Genomic DNA, 13784 nt, shown 5'->3' on the forward strand with positions numbered 1-13784 from the left:
CTTTATACATATTTCCCAGCACTTGCGGCCCCTCTGGTTCAGGGTTGAGCAGCACAACACATGAAGCACAGACTGACCCCTGGAGGTGGGGGAGGCAGGTTTTAGTTGTTGCAAGAGACGCCGTTTTTGACCGCCATGGGAACGAGTCAACCCAAGCACAGACATTACAGGCCAAGCGTGGAGTCCAGACTATTTCAGGTTATGTCTCTGGATTTCAAACTCCCCAGCCCGCGCGCAGGTCCGGCTGCATCCGACAGCATTAAGGTGGCTGCTCACAGCTGCTTGCAGTGTGTGTGTGTTCAGAGCACGTGGCGGTGAGCGCAGAGAAGCTGGCGAGGGGAGTGTTTCTCGCCCAAGGCAGGTGCCACTGAAACGAGCGGTGTAAAACTTTGCGCCCACGAGGCGCTGGCGCCGTGAGTTCGCTGCGGTAGCGGGCAGGAGGGGCTCTGAGCCCAGGCACAGCGGAGCGCACAGCCCAGCAGCAGGAGCATCTGGCAGCCGGCTCTGAGCGCAGGGTGCCGGTAGCGGAGGGCGCCGTAGAGGCCTCCACGGCGGGGCTGCTGCACCACTCCCGGTGCGCCGGGCTCACCACGCCGCTGCGGGGCTCTCTCCGCTTCTGCTGCTGTTCCAAGCCCCGCAGCAGCCCAAGCAGCGGACGCAGCCGCGGGAGGCGGAAGAGGCGGAGGGGCCGCCGAGCTGCAGCGGCGGCGCAGAGAGCCAGGATGGAGCCACCCTCGGGGTCCGAGACGCCCCCCTCCGCCTTCCAAGCCCGGCTCTGGAGGAACCTGCAGATGGGAAAGTCCCACAAGGGCAACGACGGACCGGAGCGCCGCACTGCGGACTCCCCACCGGTCCCGGCGACTGTAAGAGGGGTCCCCGGGTCCCTTCCCCTGCCCGGCCTGCCCCCGGGTCTTAACCCGCAGCTGCTGCGCCGCCGGAGGAACCACGTCCTGGACCGAGTCTTCTCCTCCTCTCAGCCCAACCTGTGCTGCTCGGGGCCCGAGCCCCTGGAGGGGGGAGGCGGGGGCACCCTGCGCCGCCTTTTCAGGGAGCACCTGCTGCCCCATGGCCGGTCCAAGACTCCGCCGCCCCCGAAGGAGTCACCCGGAGTGCATTCTTCCACCCCGCCTGCAGGGGGCAGCACGGAGCCCCTCGAGCCTCAGCGAGCACCACAGCAGCCCCGCAAAAGCCCCGGAGGAGGGCACCTGGCCCACCAGAAGAGCTCCTCCCTGCCCGGGACACAGTGCCTTCGGGAGCTGCTGGAGCCGACACCCGCGATCAGTACCAAGGACAGCGCCCAGGGGAGCCAAGCCATAGCGGTGAGTGCAGTGGGCCGTAGCGCTGCCCCGGCCAGAGCCTCCCCGGGCATGTGTGTAGTTGTGCTCCTGTCGGAGCTGTCCAGCCCACAACACCTGCCTACAGAGTGGGCTGACTCCTGTCCCACGCACACACTTCCGGGAGCTGCCCTTACCCATCTACATCTAGCTACACATTGTCATTGTGTTGTCATTGCATGTATATAGGTCCGCGTACCTTCCACTTTTCAAACACAAAAGCATCGGTTTCAGAATAGATCAATATGCTCTTCACAGTATTTTAGAGAGAGCTCAGACAGCGTTCAGGTGCAGCGCAGCAAGATGTTCACCACGCGGGTACTTTGTGAGCACGTGCAGATTATCCCATTAAACAATAAACTCCTCCCGCTTGTAAAAGTAATTACTTTATTGTAGGATGCAGTCCGGCCACATTGCTTTTTTTTTATAACCAACCAGAACTTTTTAACATTGCTTTTCCGAATTACCAACAGTTTATAGTGTCAAGAATCCAATATTAATTAAATTTTTCTACAGCTGAATTGAGGCGAGGTATGTCCCCCCCTTTACACAATTTATTATAAATGACCCCTCAACATGGCGCTTGATTGGTGCAAGTAAACTACAAGAACACGGCCCACAGGAGGCTCTGCAAACGTTAATTGACTCTTATCGTTATTTTCTTAAATATGTTGAAAGTAAGTGTTGGAGCAAAGTGTGAAGCGGCGGTGGAAAGTTAGATGACGTTAAAAGGCTCATAGTAGGAGGTTCCCTTCTGTGGTGGGACAGATTTCTGGAGGCCGCTCACGCTCACATTACTTGAACGGCTTGGGTTTGTTTACATTGTTGTGTTTGCATTTACCCGTGCGCTCTGCTGTTCTGCGGTTGCTGGTGGTCCTTGGCTCGTTTTACGGGTTCGGTGAATGCTGATGGCTTTTAGAGGCGGTTGGGTCGACAGGCTGCTGGGTTTGTGTATTGGCACGCCCAAGGCTCTCTTCACAGGGGCTGGCATTCTTAACATGTTTTGCTGGAGGTTCGGGGAAGCCCCTCGCCGTGCCTGCGTGCCTCTGCCGTATAGTGGCTTTCCTGACGGCCGCGGGGCACGGCTAGAAGGGAATGCGCAGCGGACGCGACATATACGGTGCCGGCGCTGCAGGGCTGGCACCCGTGCGCCCCAGACAGACACTGTACCCTCTTAGTTTTCTTCTTTTCACTTTCTCCCGCTGCTCAGTGATAGCTACAGGCTCCGGGACGCAACCAGATGGCCACAGTTGTTTTCAAACAGTGCGCGCAGTTCCAGAGGGAGTGGATTTTGACGAGCTTTTCATTACTATAAGTGGTGTGTAAGTCACAAAGCGGTGTCACGAGCCGAATGTCTGTTTTGGTTGTTGTTCATTTAGATGACATAGTTGTGTGTCTGAACTGTGTGTACTTGTTAACCTTCTGCAGTAAATCGCTATGTTGTCGATATGCGCAGCTGCCCTCAAAGTTGTACCACATACAAATAATCACAGTTTGAATATGTGTGTTTTCATTTCGACAGAGGGTGGACTTACATTGTTGTGCTCACATTATCGCCTGCTTGGCACAGCTTCTCGTGGCAATCTGTTCTTCCACGCATACAAACATGACAAAGCCCAGCAGTGAGCAGTTTGCAGTCCAGAGTTTTATTGTGATGATGCATTTGTGAACCCAGGAGGATAAAGAAGATTCCGGGGGAGGGGGGAGTCTAGGGGGAGGGGGGGGGGTCTAGGGGGCAGATCACGAGAGGGGCACCCAGCCACATGCAGAAGGAGGCAGTGGCGAAACGATGTGCCCCCCCGAAGAATGTTTAGGGGCCCCCTGAAGCTCCCACATGTCACGGATATTGAGTCCTGGGGTGAAGGGGAAGAGGGGCTGAAGGCGAGGGGCCCACGACTCCGCAGGGGCTCCAGGGGCCGGAGTTACTCCCTGGTAGAAGGACCATTCTCCAAGGTGTCCAGGGGTCTTCTAGCGCCTCCTTTGGAGGATAGCGCCAAGAAGGTGTATGGTGCAGTGTGTAGGGTGCATTCATGAAAAGTAAATCAAACGGGCAAGGTGTGGGCTGAACAGCCCAACTGAAATACTGAACCGTACTATTATATCGTTCCAGTAACAGGCCTGATGCGCTCTCCAGTGTGAAATGTTTCAAGCTACTCAGTCTCCTGTGGGCAAATTGCCTTTCGCTCTGTGAGCTGGTCCAAAAAGAGCAGGACATGTACGGAACACAGGTCTTATAAATTACACATAAAACAGATACACGTGAAACTGAGGAAGCATGACCTTTTTTTTTAGGAATGAGCTTTATGTAGACGATTATTGAAAGTGGAGGGCTAACACGCATGCAATTAATAGGATGAACTAAAAGTTGATGATGAGTTTACTTTTAAAGAGGGACCATTAAAAATCAATTTGCTGACAGCTGGTGTTATGTAGCCATTAAAGTGTCTGATCTGTGCTAATGAGAGTTCACTGAGAGATACCTTCAAATTTAAAAATCAAAAATAACACCTTGCAATGTATGGAACATTTGGGAAAACGAAAATTTGACTTCAGGCAAAGGACGAGCCTTGAACACAGTAGCATTCTTCCACCCGTCTTTACACCTGTTGTTTTTGCATTTGTCACCCCGAGTGGGCTGGGTATGCTCAGACGTGAGTCCCAGGCTCTCCACATCACTGGAGTCAAGCTATCCAGGCTGAAGACGGCTGATAGCCAGAAACCGGTCCTAGGATGCTTGGTTCCGGTCCAGTAAAGACCTGGCTTGGCAGTTCGGGCTGGACTGTTCCCATGAGGCACAGGGTCAAGGCTGATTTGCATATGGCCATGTCTGAACTGGGGTGGTGTGGAGTGCAAAAAAAACAAACCGATGGATTTAGGCCAAGATTTCTGTACTGGGGTGAATGTATGACATTGTTCTGCATTCTGTCCATCAACTGTAATTTTTGCACTTATACATACAACATCATTTTACTAAATGGCAGTCAGGGTGAGGAGAGCATGGGGAGCAAAGATGTGGTCCAATTAAAAAAAAAATGAGACCACAGTGACTGACCATCTTTTCTGCCACTCTAAGATACATGTAATTGCCAGAGTCTAGCATGGACTGAAATGCCTACAGTTATCAGATTAAGCGAGCCAATGAAGGGTGCAGACCTTCTAAATACCTTCATACAGAAGAAGCAGGAGCAAGAACTATAGGGTGTTTGAGCTTCAAGAGAAAGATTTTACCTAAGTAAAGGCTAGTTTAGGCACGGTTACTTTTTTCTGGCTCTACTGGACAACCTGTTGTTGTCGGCCATTTAATAATTTGCCACAGTAAAAAGTTACAAATGTCAGTAGGACGATGGCCCAGTTGGGACTGAGTTTTAAAAATGCACCAGCATTTGACATTGTATTGTCACCAACAATGAGGTGAAGTGGGCAGACTAAAATTCCTTCCCTCCTTCACAAGGCTAAAGGCTAAAAATGAGCTGTGTTTCATCAGCATACCTATAAAAACATGCTCCCATTGACTACTGGCGGTACCACAAAGGCTACATGCCGATATTGAACCAAGAGGGGGTAATTTAGAGTCACGAGCAGCGGATGCGGGAGGTGGCATAGCCAATGCTTGCAACCTGGCCATGGAAAGACCTTCAGCCAATCCAAAGCAATCCATCAGCAGCCAGCGTTACTAAGTCTTGTATCTAACAGGAGCTGGTTGATAGCGTTCAAAGCCACAGACCGATCTGACACAGTAAAGCCCCCAAAACTGCTGACACCACTACTGCTGACACCACTACTACTGACACAACTGCTGGCACAACTACTGTTGACTTGACACCACGACTGCTGATACTACCGCTAACAGCAGTACCGTTGACACCACTACTTCTGACACAACTACTGTTGACCCCACTACTGCTGACACAACTTCTGCTGACACCACTACTGCTGACACTACTGCTAACAGCAGTACTGCTGACACCACTACTGCTGACACCACTACTGCTGACACAACTAATTCTGACACCACTACTGCTGACACTACTGCTAACAGCAGTACTGCTGACACCACTAATGCTGACACCACTACTGCTGACACCGCACCTGCTGATACTACTGCTAACAGCACTACTGCTGACACTACCGCTCACAGCAGTACTGCTGACACAACTACTGTTGACATCGGATGTATGACGGTACAACGCGTACCGTCACAACGCATCCCTTTACCACGCATCCCTTACAACGCAAGTTGTTACCACGACTTGCGTTGGGGGCGCGGATTTCAAATAGTATAATTTACTATTCTAACACCAGTCCCCGTGGACCCTAGGGAAGGTGTTGGGATAGTAAATTTACTATTTGTAATCCTTTAGCGCCCTCCAGCGCAAGTCGTGGTAATGACTTGCGTTGTAAGGGATGCGTGGTAAAGGTACCGCATTGTAAAAACTTCATGGTAAATGATGTTTACCGTTGATATCACTAGTGCTGACACAACTACTGCTGAAACCACTACTGCTAATACTACTGCTAACAGCAGTACTGCTGACACCACTACTACTGAAATAACTACTGTTGACACCACTACTGCCAATACTACTGCTAACAGCGCTACTGCTGACATCAGTACTGCTGACACAACTACTGCTGACACCACTACTGCTAACACAACTGGTAACAGCAGTACTGCGGATACCACTACTGCTGACACAACTACTGATGACACCACTACTGCTAATACTACTGCTAACAGCAGTACTGCTGACACCACTACTGCTGACACAACTACTGCTGACACCATTACAGCTGACACTACTGCGAACAGCAGTACTGCTGACACCACTACTGCTGACACAACTACTGCTGACACAACTACTTCTTACACTACTGCTAACAGCACTACTGCGGACACCACTACTGCTAACACTTCTCCTGCTAACACCACTACTTCTGACACCACTACTGCTGACACCACTACTGCTAACAGCAGTACTGCTGACACCACTACTGCTGACACTACTGCTAACAGCAGTACTGCTGACACCACTACTGCAAATACTACTATTGCTGACATCATTACTGCTGACACTACTACTGCTGATACCACTACTGCTAACACTGCTACTGCTAACACCACTACTGCTGAAACCACTACTGATAACACTACTATTGCTAACACCACTACTGCTGACATTACTACTGCCGCAGCCAAGGGAGTCTTAGACTTATTTATAGTACCATGCAGCTCTTTCGCGCATCAGGCGCTTATGAAGTGCGCACAGTTTTTGCCTTCTTAATATGTAGTGAATGTGCTCAGAGTTTTGCCTTATGTGCTGTTAGATCCATCAGTGACTAACCCTTCTTCTATGTTATCTAATGGCATTGTCAGCCTGCTGATATCCTGAGGGAAGATGAACATTATATTTTCACAGCTCCTAAACTGGGAAGATGCTTCTCTGCTCATTAATCTTCCAGGAGTGGTAAATGGAACATCATCAGTCTTGCAAACAGAGCATTAAATAGGATCAACAAACCTCAGCAAAGGCGGCCCTGCATTTCCATGCGGTATAAGAACAGTTCTTACACTGTAAACATGACTGCCTCTAATTCCCATGTCTCCAGAAGAAGACTATTTCTGATTGCTTTTATTTTCATTTATCTATTTTCCTCCTTTTATGGCTGACGAAGAAATATTTTTAAACGTAAATAGATGCACCTCTTTACTGTTACATCTGAAAAAAAATCTGGGAATATTCAACTGAGTGACATCCAATGGATAATGAGAGCAAAGCTTGCGTCATCCATAATGTCACTCCTGTCGCTCGAGTTGTCTATGATGTCACCATGAGGTGGAAAACATCTCAATTTAATATTACCCATTTACAGTGTTTGTATGCGCCTCTCAAATCACCAGGCCCTGCTTACAAAAACGATCCCAAAAAGCTATAGAGGTGTTGAGTCATGGTAACACAACACAACATGAGCTCACCTGTCTTTGCCCCTTACCCCGCTCTACACCTAGTTTCCTGTTATTTACCCCCACCATTCTCTGGCCATCCCTGTCCCTCCCAAAAAGCAAAAGATATGTGGCATCCTGCCACCTTTCCACAACACCCTCAGCATTACTTTCAAACCTCAAATATTTAAAAAACATACCTAGGAACCCACTACCCACCCTCCATAGCTTCTGTATTTACAATCCCTGTAAATACACGTCCCTGTAGCCCCAAAGGGAAAAAAATGACCACACACCCCTGAGAAAAACACCAAGGTTGGTAGGGTACATTTGCTTTTATTTTAGAAAAAAGCTTCCTTTTAGGTAATTTGTTTTTGTAAAGTAAAAAGTTTGCTGAGCTGCTAAATGTTTTTTCGACGTCGTAGGGCACTCGACGCCTCCTCATTGAGCACCACCAAACCAGATTAACGTACATAGAACTAAGAATAACCTAATCAAAACAAGCTGTGCATCTTCCCAACTCTATCACATTGTTCCTCATAGCGCCCACGGGACTGATAGCACGCACCCCAACAATCATCAGAAACAAAAACCAAAGTATGTCCAACTACGAGGAAATATCTAAAAGCACTGAGGCCAGAGCCTCCACCTTTGCATATGAGGAAAAAGACGTGGACCAAATTTACTCTCTAATCAGGGAGGAGCTAGCACAAGAAACAACCAGCCGATCAAAGGAGCAAAACATAAAACAACTACTATACTTATCCAAAAGAAAAACAAATCAACTTTTACACGCTAGTACTCTCATCAAGTACCATAGGAATCTCCGTATACCTCGCGGGTTAAGAATTGCACTCAAACCATCCCTATGCAAACACTCCAAAAAGTTCCAGGAACGGTGGTACGAGATATTAAATAAATGTTCACTGGACTTAATTCTTCTAATTATCCAAGAACTATCCACCATTTTGGAGGAAATCTCTGCTGAAATTCAGGAAACGGCCACGGAATTATCGAAGATGATGACCGAAGAAGAACTGAACACGATCCTAGAAGACATCAAAACACAGGTCGATCGACATACCAAGGAGATTAATGAACGGAAAATCCGTAAATTCAAGCGGGACACCTTGGATTACAAATTGGGGGAAGTATATACATGGGCCGATGTATATGCACAGAAACGCAGAAACCGCCCCTATAACTCCAACACAGATACTTCTTCGACAGATAGTGAATCCACTACAAGACCCCGTAAAAGCCAATCCACAAGAGCACCACAAGAACCAACTCCATCTGAGGAAGCCACCACCAGCCAACCACAAGATAGCAGCCCTTTTTTAGACCAGGGCCAAGCGCAAAAAGGAGACCCAGGAGAGGGCAAGGAAAAAGAAAAAGAAAAGGAGAAAGAAAGGGACCCGCCCACCACCCGGAGAACAACAGCCATCACCAAGATGATGGAAAAAAAACCGAAGAAGAATTAACCAAGGATAGTCTAGTCATCAACATAAGTGATCATCACTTTACCACATATGAACTTAAACTGTTGGAGAAAGGAACTTCATTTGTGCCGACCACCCAAACGGACCTCCTGGAAGAAGAAGTGAGCTTTTTCAAATTAATGCGCAAACTTAAACTGAGGCATTTTTTTGACAATACCTTACCGGAACGCCCACCACAAGACAAAGATCAATTACTTGGACTACGTCCACAAAGTTCATTTCAAGCACCTTCAAGCCACAAGACTCTGGATCTTTTCGAAAGTCTTGTTAAACAAGACCTCAACAAACTTAAATTCACCAAACCCAAAAACAGAAATATCACACAGAAGGACCTAGATACTATCAGAAGAATAGCGACCAATGACCAAACAATCTTCACCAAGGCCGACAAAGGAGGGGCGATTGTCATTATGAACATGTCAATGTACAACGAAAAAGTCACTGAACATATCATGGATAGTTCAACATATAACGAATTGGACTCAAACCCCACCATGGAATATACCAAAACATTAAAAACCATCATTGACCAGGCACACCGACAGGGAACCATTACAGAAAGAACGGAGAACTTTCTTATAACCATTGACCCCAAAAGTCCCATACTAAGAATGGTACCCAAAATTCATAAAAATCTGAGAAACCCCCCCATGAGACCGATAGTCTCTACTAGAGGAAGCATACACCAACCGATTGGTCAATTAATTGATAAGTATCTCCAACCATCAGTACAATCAACTCAAACATACATAAAAGATACCTCACAATTCCTGTTAAAACTTCAACAAATTCAACTCAACCCCAACGACAAAATATTGCTATGCACGGCAGACGTTTGTAGCTTGTACACAAGTATACCACACAGCATGGGCATTGAAGCAATAGAATCAGCTATCCTAAACACGGACATAGATCAAGATTTTCAATTGTTTCTAATGGAACTGATGCAATTCACGTTATACCATAGCTACTTCAGAGTCAAAGATAAGTGGTACCAACAATTAACAGGAATGGCCATGGGCAATTCGGCCGCACCGGTATACGCGAACACTTTCATGCACTGGTACGAGACTCAACACATGTTGAATGACACGAACTGGACAGACCACTTGAAAATGATATCAAGATACATTGATGACTACTTCATCATATGGACGGAATCAGAGGACAAACTAAGACACCAACTGAATAAATTCAACAACATTGACCAAAGGATTCAATTAACTTGGGACATCTCTGACACATCAGTAAATTTTTTGGATGTCAAAGTAACCATAACACCAAACGGATTTGACACAGACCTCTACGTCAAACCGACTGATAGGAACAATATGCTATTGCATTCCAGCTTCCATGAACCAAACTTAATCAGAAACCTACCTTACTCACAAATGGCAAGGGTTAAACGAATTACCTCAGATCAAACCACTCTTAACTTAAGAATAAATGAGATGTCGAACAAATTTCTGAAAAGAGGTTACCCCAAACATTTAGTGGACGAAACCAAAAAGAGAATTGCGAACATGGAAAGAACCAAACTTTTGACACCAACAGTTAAAACCGAACAAACTCGAATTGTAGTGGTTTCAAAATATTCCACTAACAGTAACAAATTCAAACAAATAATAATGAAACATTGGACCATATTGAACATAGAACCGGACTTCAACAGAGCATTCAACCAACCCCCGTTGTTTGCTTACACCAGAGCTAAGAACCTTGGTGAAATCCTGCAAAGCAAACCTAATGATCACACCACATACCATGGTACAAAACCTTGCCTGAACTGTGGCAACTGCAATAGCATAAATAAAGGACATACCATTAATCACCCAACACAAGGCTACTCAATAAAATTACATGTCAATGCCACCTGTGATTCCAGCAACCTAATATACGGGATCAAATGCCCGTGTGGAAAGATCTATGTTGGGAAAACCGAGAGACGTATAAAAGTACGCCTGACTGAACATAAGTCAAACATCAGACTAAAAAACATGAAATCAGCTCTCTCGGCTCATTTTGTTGAATCACAACACAACGTTTCCCAAGTCAAGTTTATCGTCCTAGAGACTGTCTCTAGATATGAGGGTGTAAACAACAACAAACAACTGTTAAGACGAGAAAATTATTGGATCCACAAATTATCAACCCAGAAACCAGCTGGTCTGAATGAAAGGATAGAATTTTCCTGTTATCTGTGATAATATTGCTCTGTAAATCGACTGTTTTGTGAATGTGCAGGTTCCCTACACCTTGACACTACACAAACCCAAATCGTCACCACATCACTTTGTATCGATGTTAGCTCAACGCACTACTAACACTTCATCACACTCCCCTACCCCTAGCTCGATTCCCCGTACCTCTCGCATTTGAATTTTTTATTAGCATGTTCTTATACATGCGCGTATTTTTTTTATATATTCCATCTCACCTTGCTTTAGGATTAACTAGTTTCCAATCACGATTCTAACTATGTTTTACACTCATAAAGCGCTCGCTTATGACTTCACATCGGTTTATATACGATAGTCTTTCTTTTCTTTTACACACATGTGACTAACCATATGACCGCGGGAACCATTTGATATAATGAACGCCGGAAGCAATCAGCTTCACCGGCGATTCGGAGAAAGGCAGACCGGACGAGACGCCACATTTCGAATACCCTTCAGGTTAGTTTCCACGCCCGCATTGAAACTTAATATAGCGCACGTCTCATTTTCTTTGCAAACCCGACAAATTTCTTAGACGATCCTCCATTTTTGCAGATTAACTATCAGAACGTTACTACAGGCATGTAAGTGAACGTCGGATCCTCCACTTTTTATACCCCACCACAAACCCCCACCTCCTTTTCCTACACTACCGCCCAATTTTGTAATTGCATGATACACATGTAAAGTAAACACATGACTTTTATTGCACGCTTTATTTTTGAACTGTATTGCAATGACAATGATATACGACCACAAATATTGACATTTATGTTTACTGTTATTTTTAGTGTCAATTCCCTGATGAAGGGCACGTTATGTTAGTGCCCGAAATGCATTGGACACGCCTTGATATTGCCTGAATCTCGAACGTAGATGAGTTTGAAGAATATTGAAATGAAATAATATAAATTGCAACGCAAACCATGAAATAAATGATGATCATAACGAACATTGAATGAAAGTGTTTTCTTGGAAACAAAGTGTGTGCCAATCAGGGATGACACCAGAGCCCATCTGGTCTCACATATTTCACTGAGCTGCTAAATGAAACATGGCGGCTACTCAGCAAACTTTAAACGCCTTCAGAGGAGCCACCATTTTGGCGACTCCTATGAGCCACAGAGATCTCCACCAGGCAGACAGGGATCTCAAAATACAGTGGGTGGTAGACAGCCTGGGCAGAGGAGGACATTACCTCTGCTGCCCCCTTAGTGGACGATGGGCTGCCCACTCCATTCTACATCGGCCGCTCACTACTGTAAAACAATATTGTGAATTCCTTGTCTTATGGATATATTTCTAACCAGTGTGATCAAGGTGTTTGGGTGCAGTTTTCTTTCTCAAGGTGGAATTGATAAAGTAGAAGGAGCAGTGGCGGCCAGTGAATTTTCAAACTAGTGGGGCTTAAATTGATGACCTGAACTGAAGTCGCTGAACCTAACGAGAAAGCCTAATTTTCCTCCAGGCTTTCTGCAGATGTTTTTTTCAAGAACGTTTTGAAACATGACGAGCCAAATTGTACTTTTTAGAATACAATTCGCAAATACATTTGTAAGAAAGCCAGAGGTTTTACAGACAGCCCTTATAGGGCACTTATCAAAATATTCACTGGACGGCTTCTACCAGTGCTTAATTTGTACACAGAAATTAAGTGCAGTGTCCAAAAATTTCTAAGAAGCCCACAGCAAAATGTCCGACCTCCAAACATAAAGATAATAAACACCATTGCGTAATCTGGTACACCAATAGACCAACTGGAATTAATTAAATCTACAATACCCAGCATACTATAGCTGTTACATGAATGCTAATTATAGGTAAATCCATCTCACAAAGACATCCGCTAGCAGCTTTTTAATATGGACTCTCATTTTCTTCAGGCCAGACACATGGAAAGCAGAGTACCAGGATTTTGACTGTGATTTCAAAATAATAAACTGTTCTACACAGCAGGAGGTGAAACATCTGAACTACCCTGTCATATTGTATATCATTAGTGTGCAAAATAAGGTACGCAGTTCCTCTATGGTAAAATGCTGGAGAGGGGGAGAAAACAGGGGGTGTAGTGCGTCAATAGAGACCACTAAGTGTATGGCAGTAAGGGGAATTCCCCTTGTCGGAACTAGGGCTCTCACACACCCAGCAAGCTAGGTGTCATGCTTCACCATATGAGCCTGCCCCTCATCAGGTCGGCGCTGCAGTACCTGACGGGCACCCAAACCGGGGCTCTTTATCGGGAACTTTTGTTCCTGCTGGTAGGTGCAGTGGGGGTGAGGGGCCTAGTGAGTGTAGATGTGAAGTGTGCGGGTTTAAAATAGGTTAGTTAGTCTTAACAAACCTTTATTGGGAAGGTAAACTGCCTAGTTTAAAAGAGTGGTAGGGGCACAGGACTAGTAAAAATGTGTCTAGTAGTGTATGCCCTGCTCTCAAGTGATCAACATGTTTCGTGCCGTAGGAGTCATATAGATCAGGGCACTTCCTCAGGATCAAGTGGAATGCTAGCTACACTATAGAGGTAAGTAGTAAATAGAATCTACATACCCAATTCACAGGTTGATGACCTATAGGTAGAGCCAAGAGAAAAATGGGAGAGGTAAATAGTGACTTGTGTGAATACAAAATGTGTGAAGGCATACTGTTTCCCTATCAACCATACATACACATTATGCTATTTAAGGGCCAAACATGCTTGTGGGTCGACCAAAGGGCACTAGATGTGGTCACTGAATCACACTGTGTGGGACAGTGAACTAGGTAAGGTTACCAATATCAAGTGCTCGTTGTG

The 13784-nt window shown here is 46.0% G+C and overlaps 1 protein-coding gene across 1 annotated transcript; it reads left to right on the forward strand.

The window, feature by feature from the left end:
* The first annotated feature begins 722 nt into the window (after positions 1-722).
* Positions 723-1859, forward strand: LOC147668834 (multiple C2 and transmembrane domain-containing protein 1-like). Its single transcript, XM_086948417.1, has 2 exons — positions 723-1319; positions 1851-1859. Exons 1-2 carry the CDS (start codon positions 723-725, stop codon positions 1857-1859), a joined length of 606 nt encoding a protein of 201 aa, XP_086804543.1.
* Positions 1860-13784: the final 11925 nt, after the last annotated feature.

Source organism: Lissotriton vulgaris, unplaced genomic scaffold, assembly GCF_964263255.1.
Source record: "Lissotriton vulgaris unplaced genomic scaffold, aLisVul1.2 SCAFFOLD_290, whole genome shotgun sequence".
Taxonomy (NCBI): Eukaryota; Metazoa; Chordata; class Amphibia; order Caudata; family Salamandridae; genus Lissotriton; species Lissotriton vulgaris.

Coding starts and splice junctions, on each gene's coding strand:
- LOC147668834 (XM_086948417.1), top strand. CDS start 723: ATGGAGCCACCCTCGGGGTCCGAGACGCCCCCCTCCGCCTTCCAAGCC.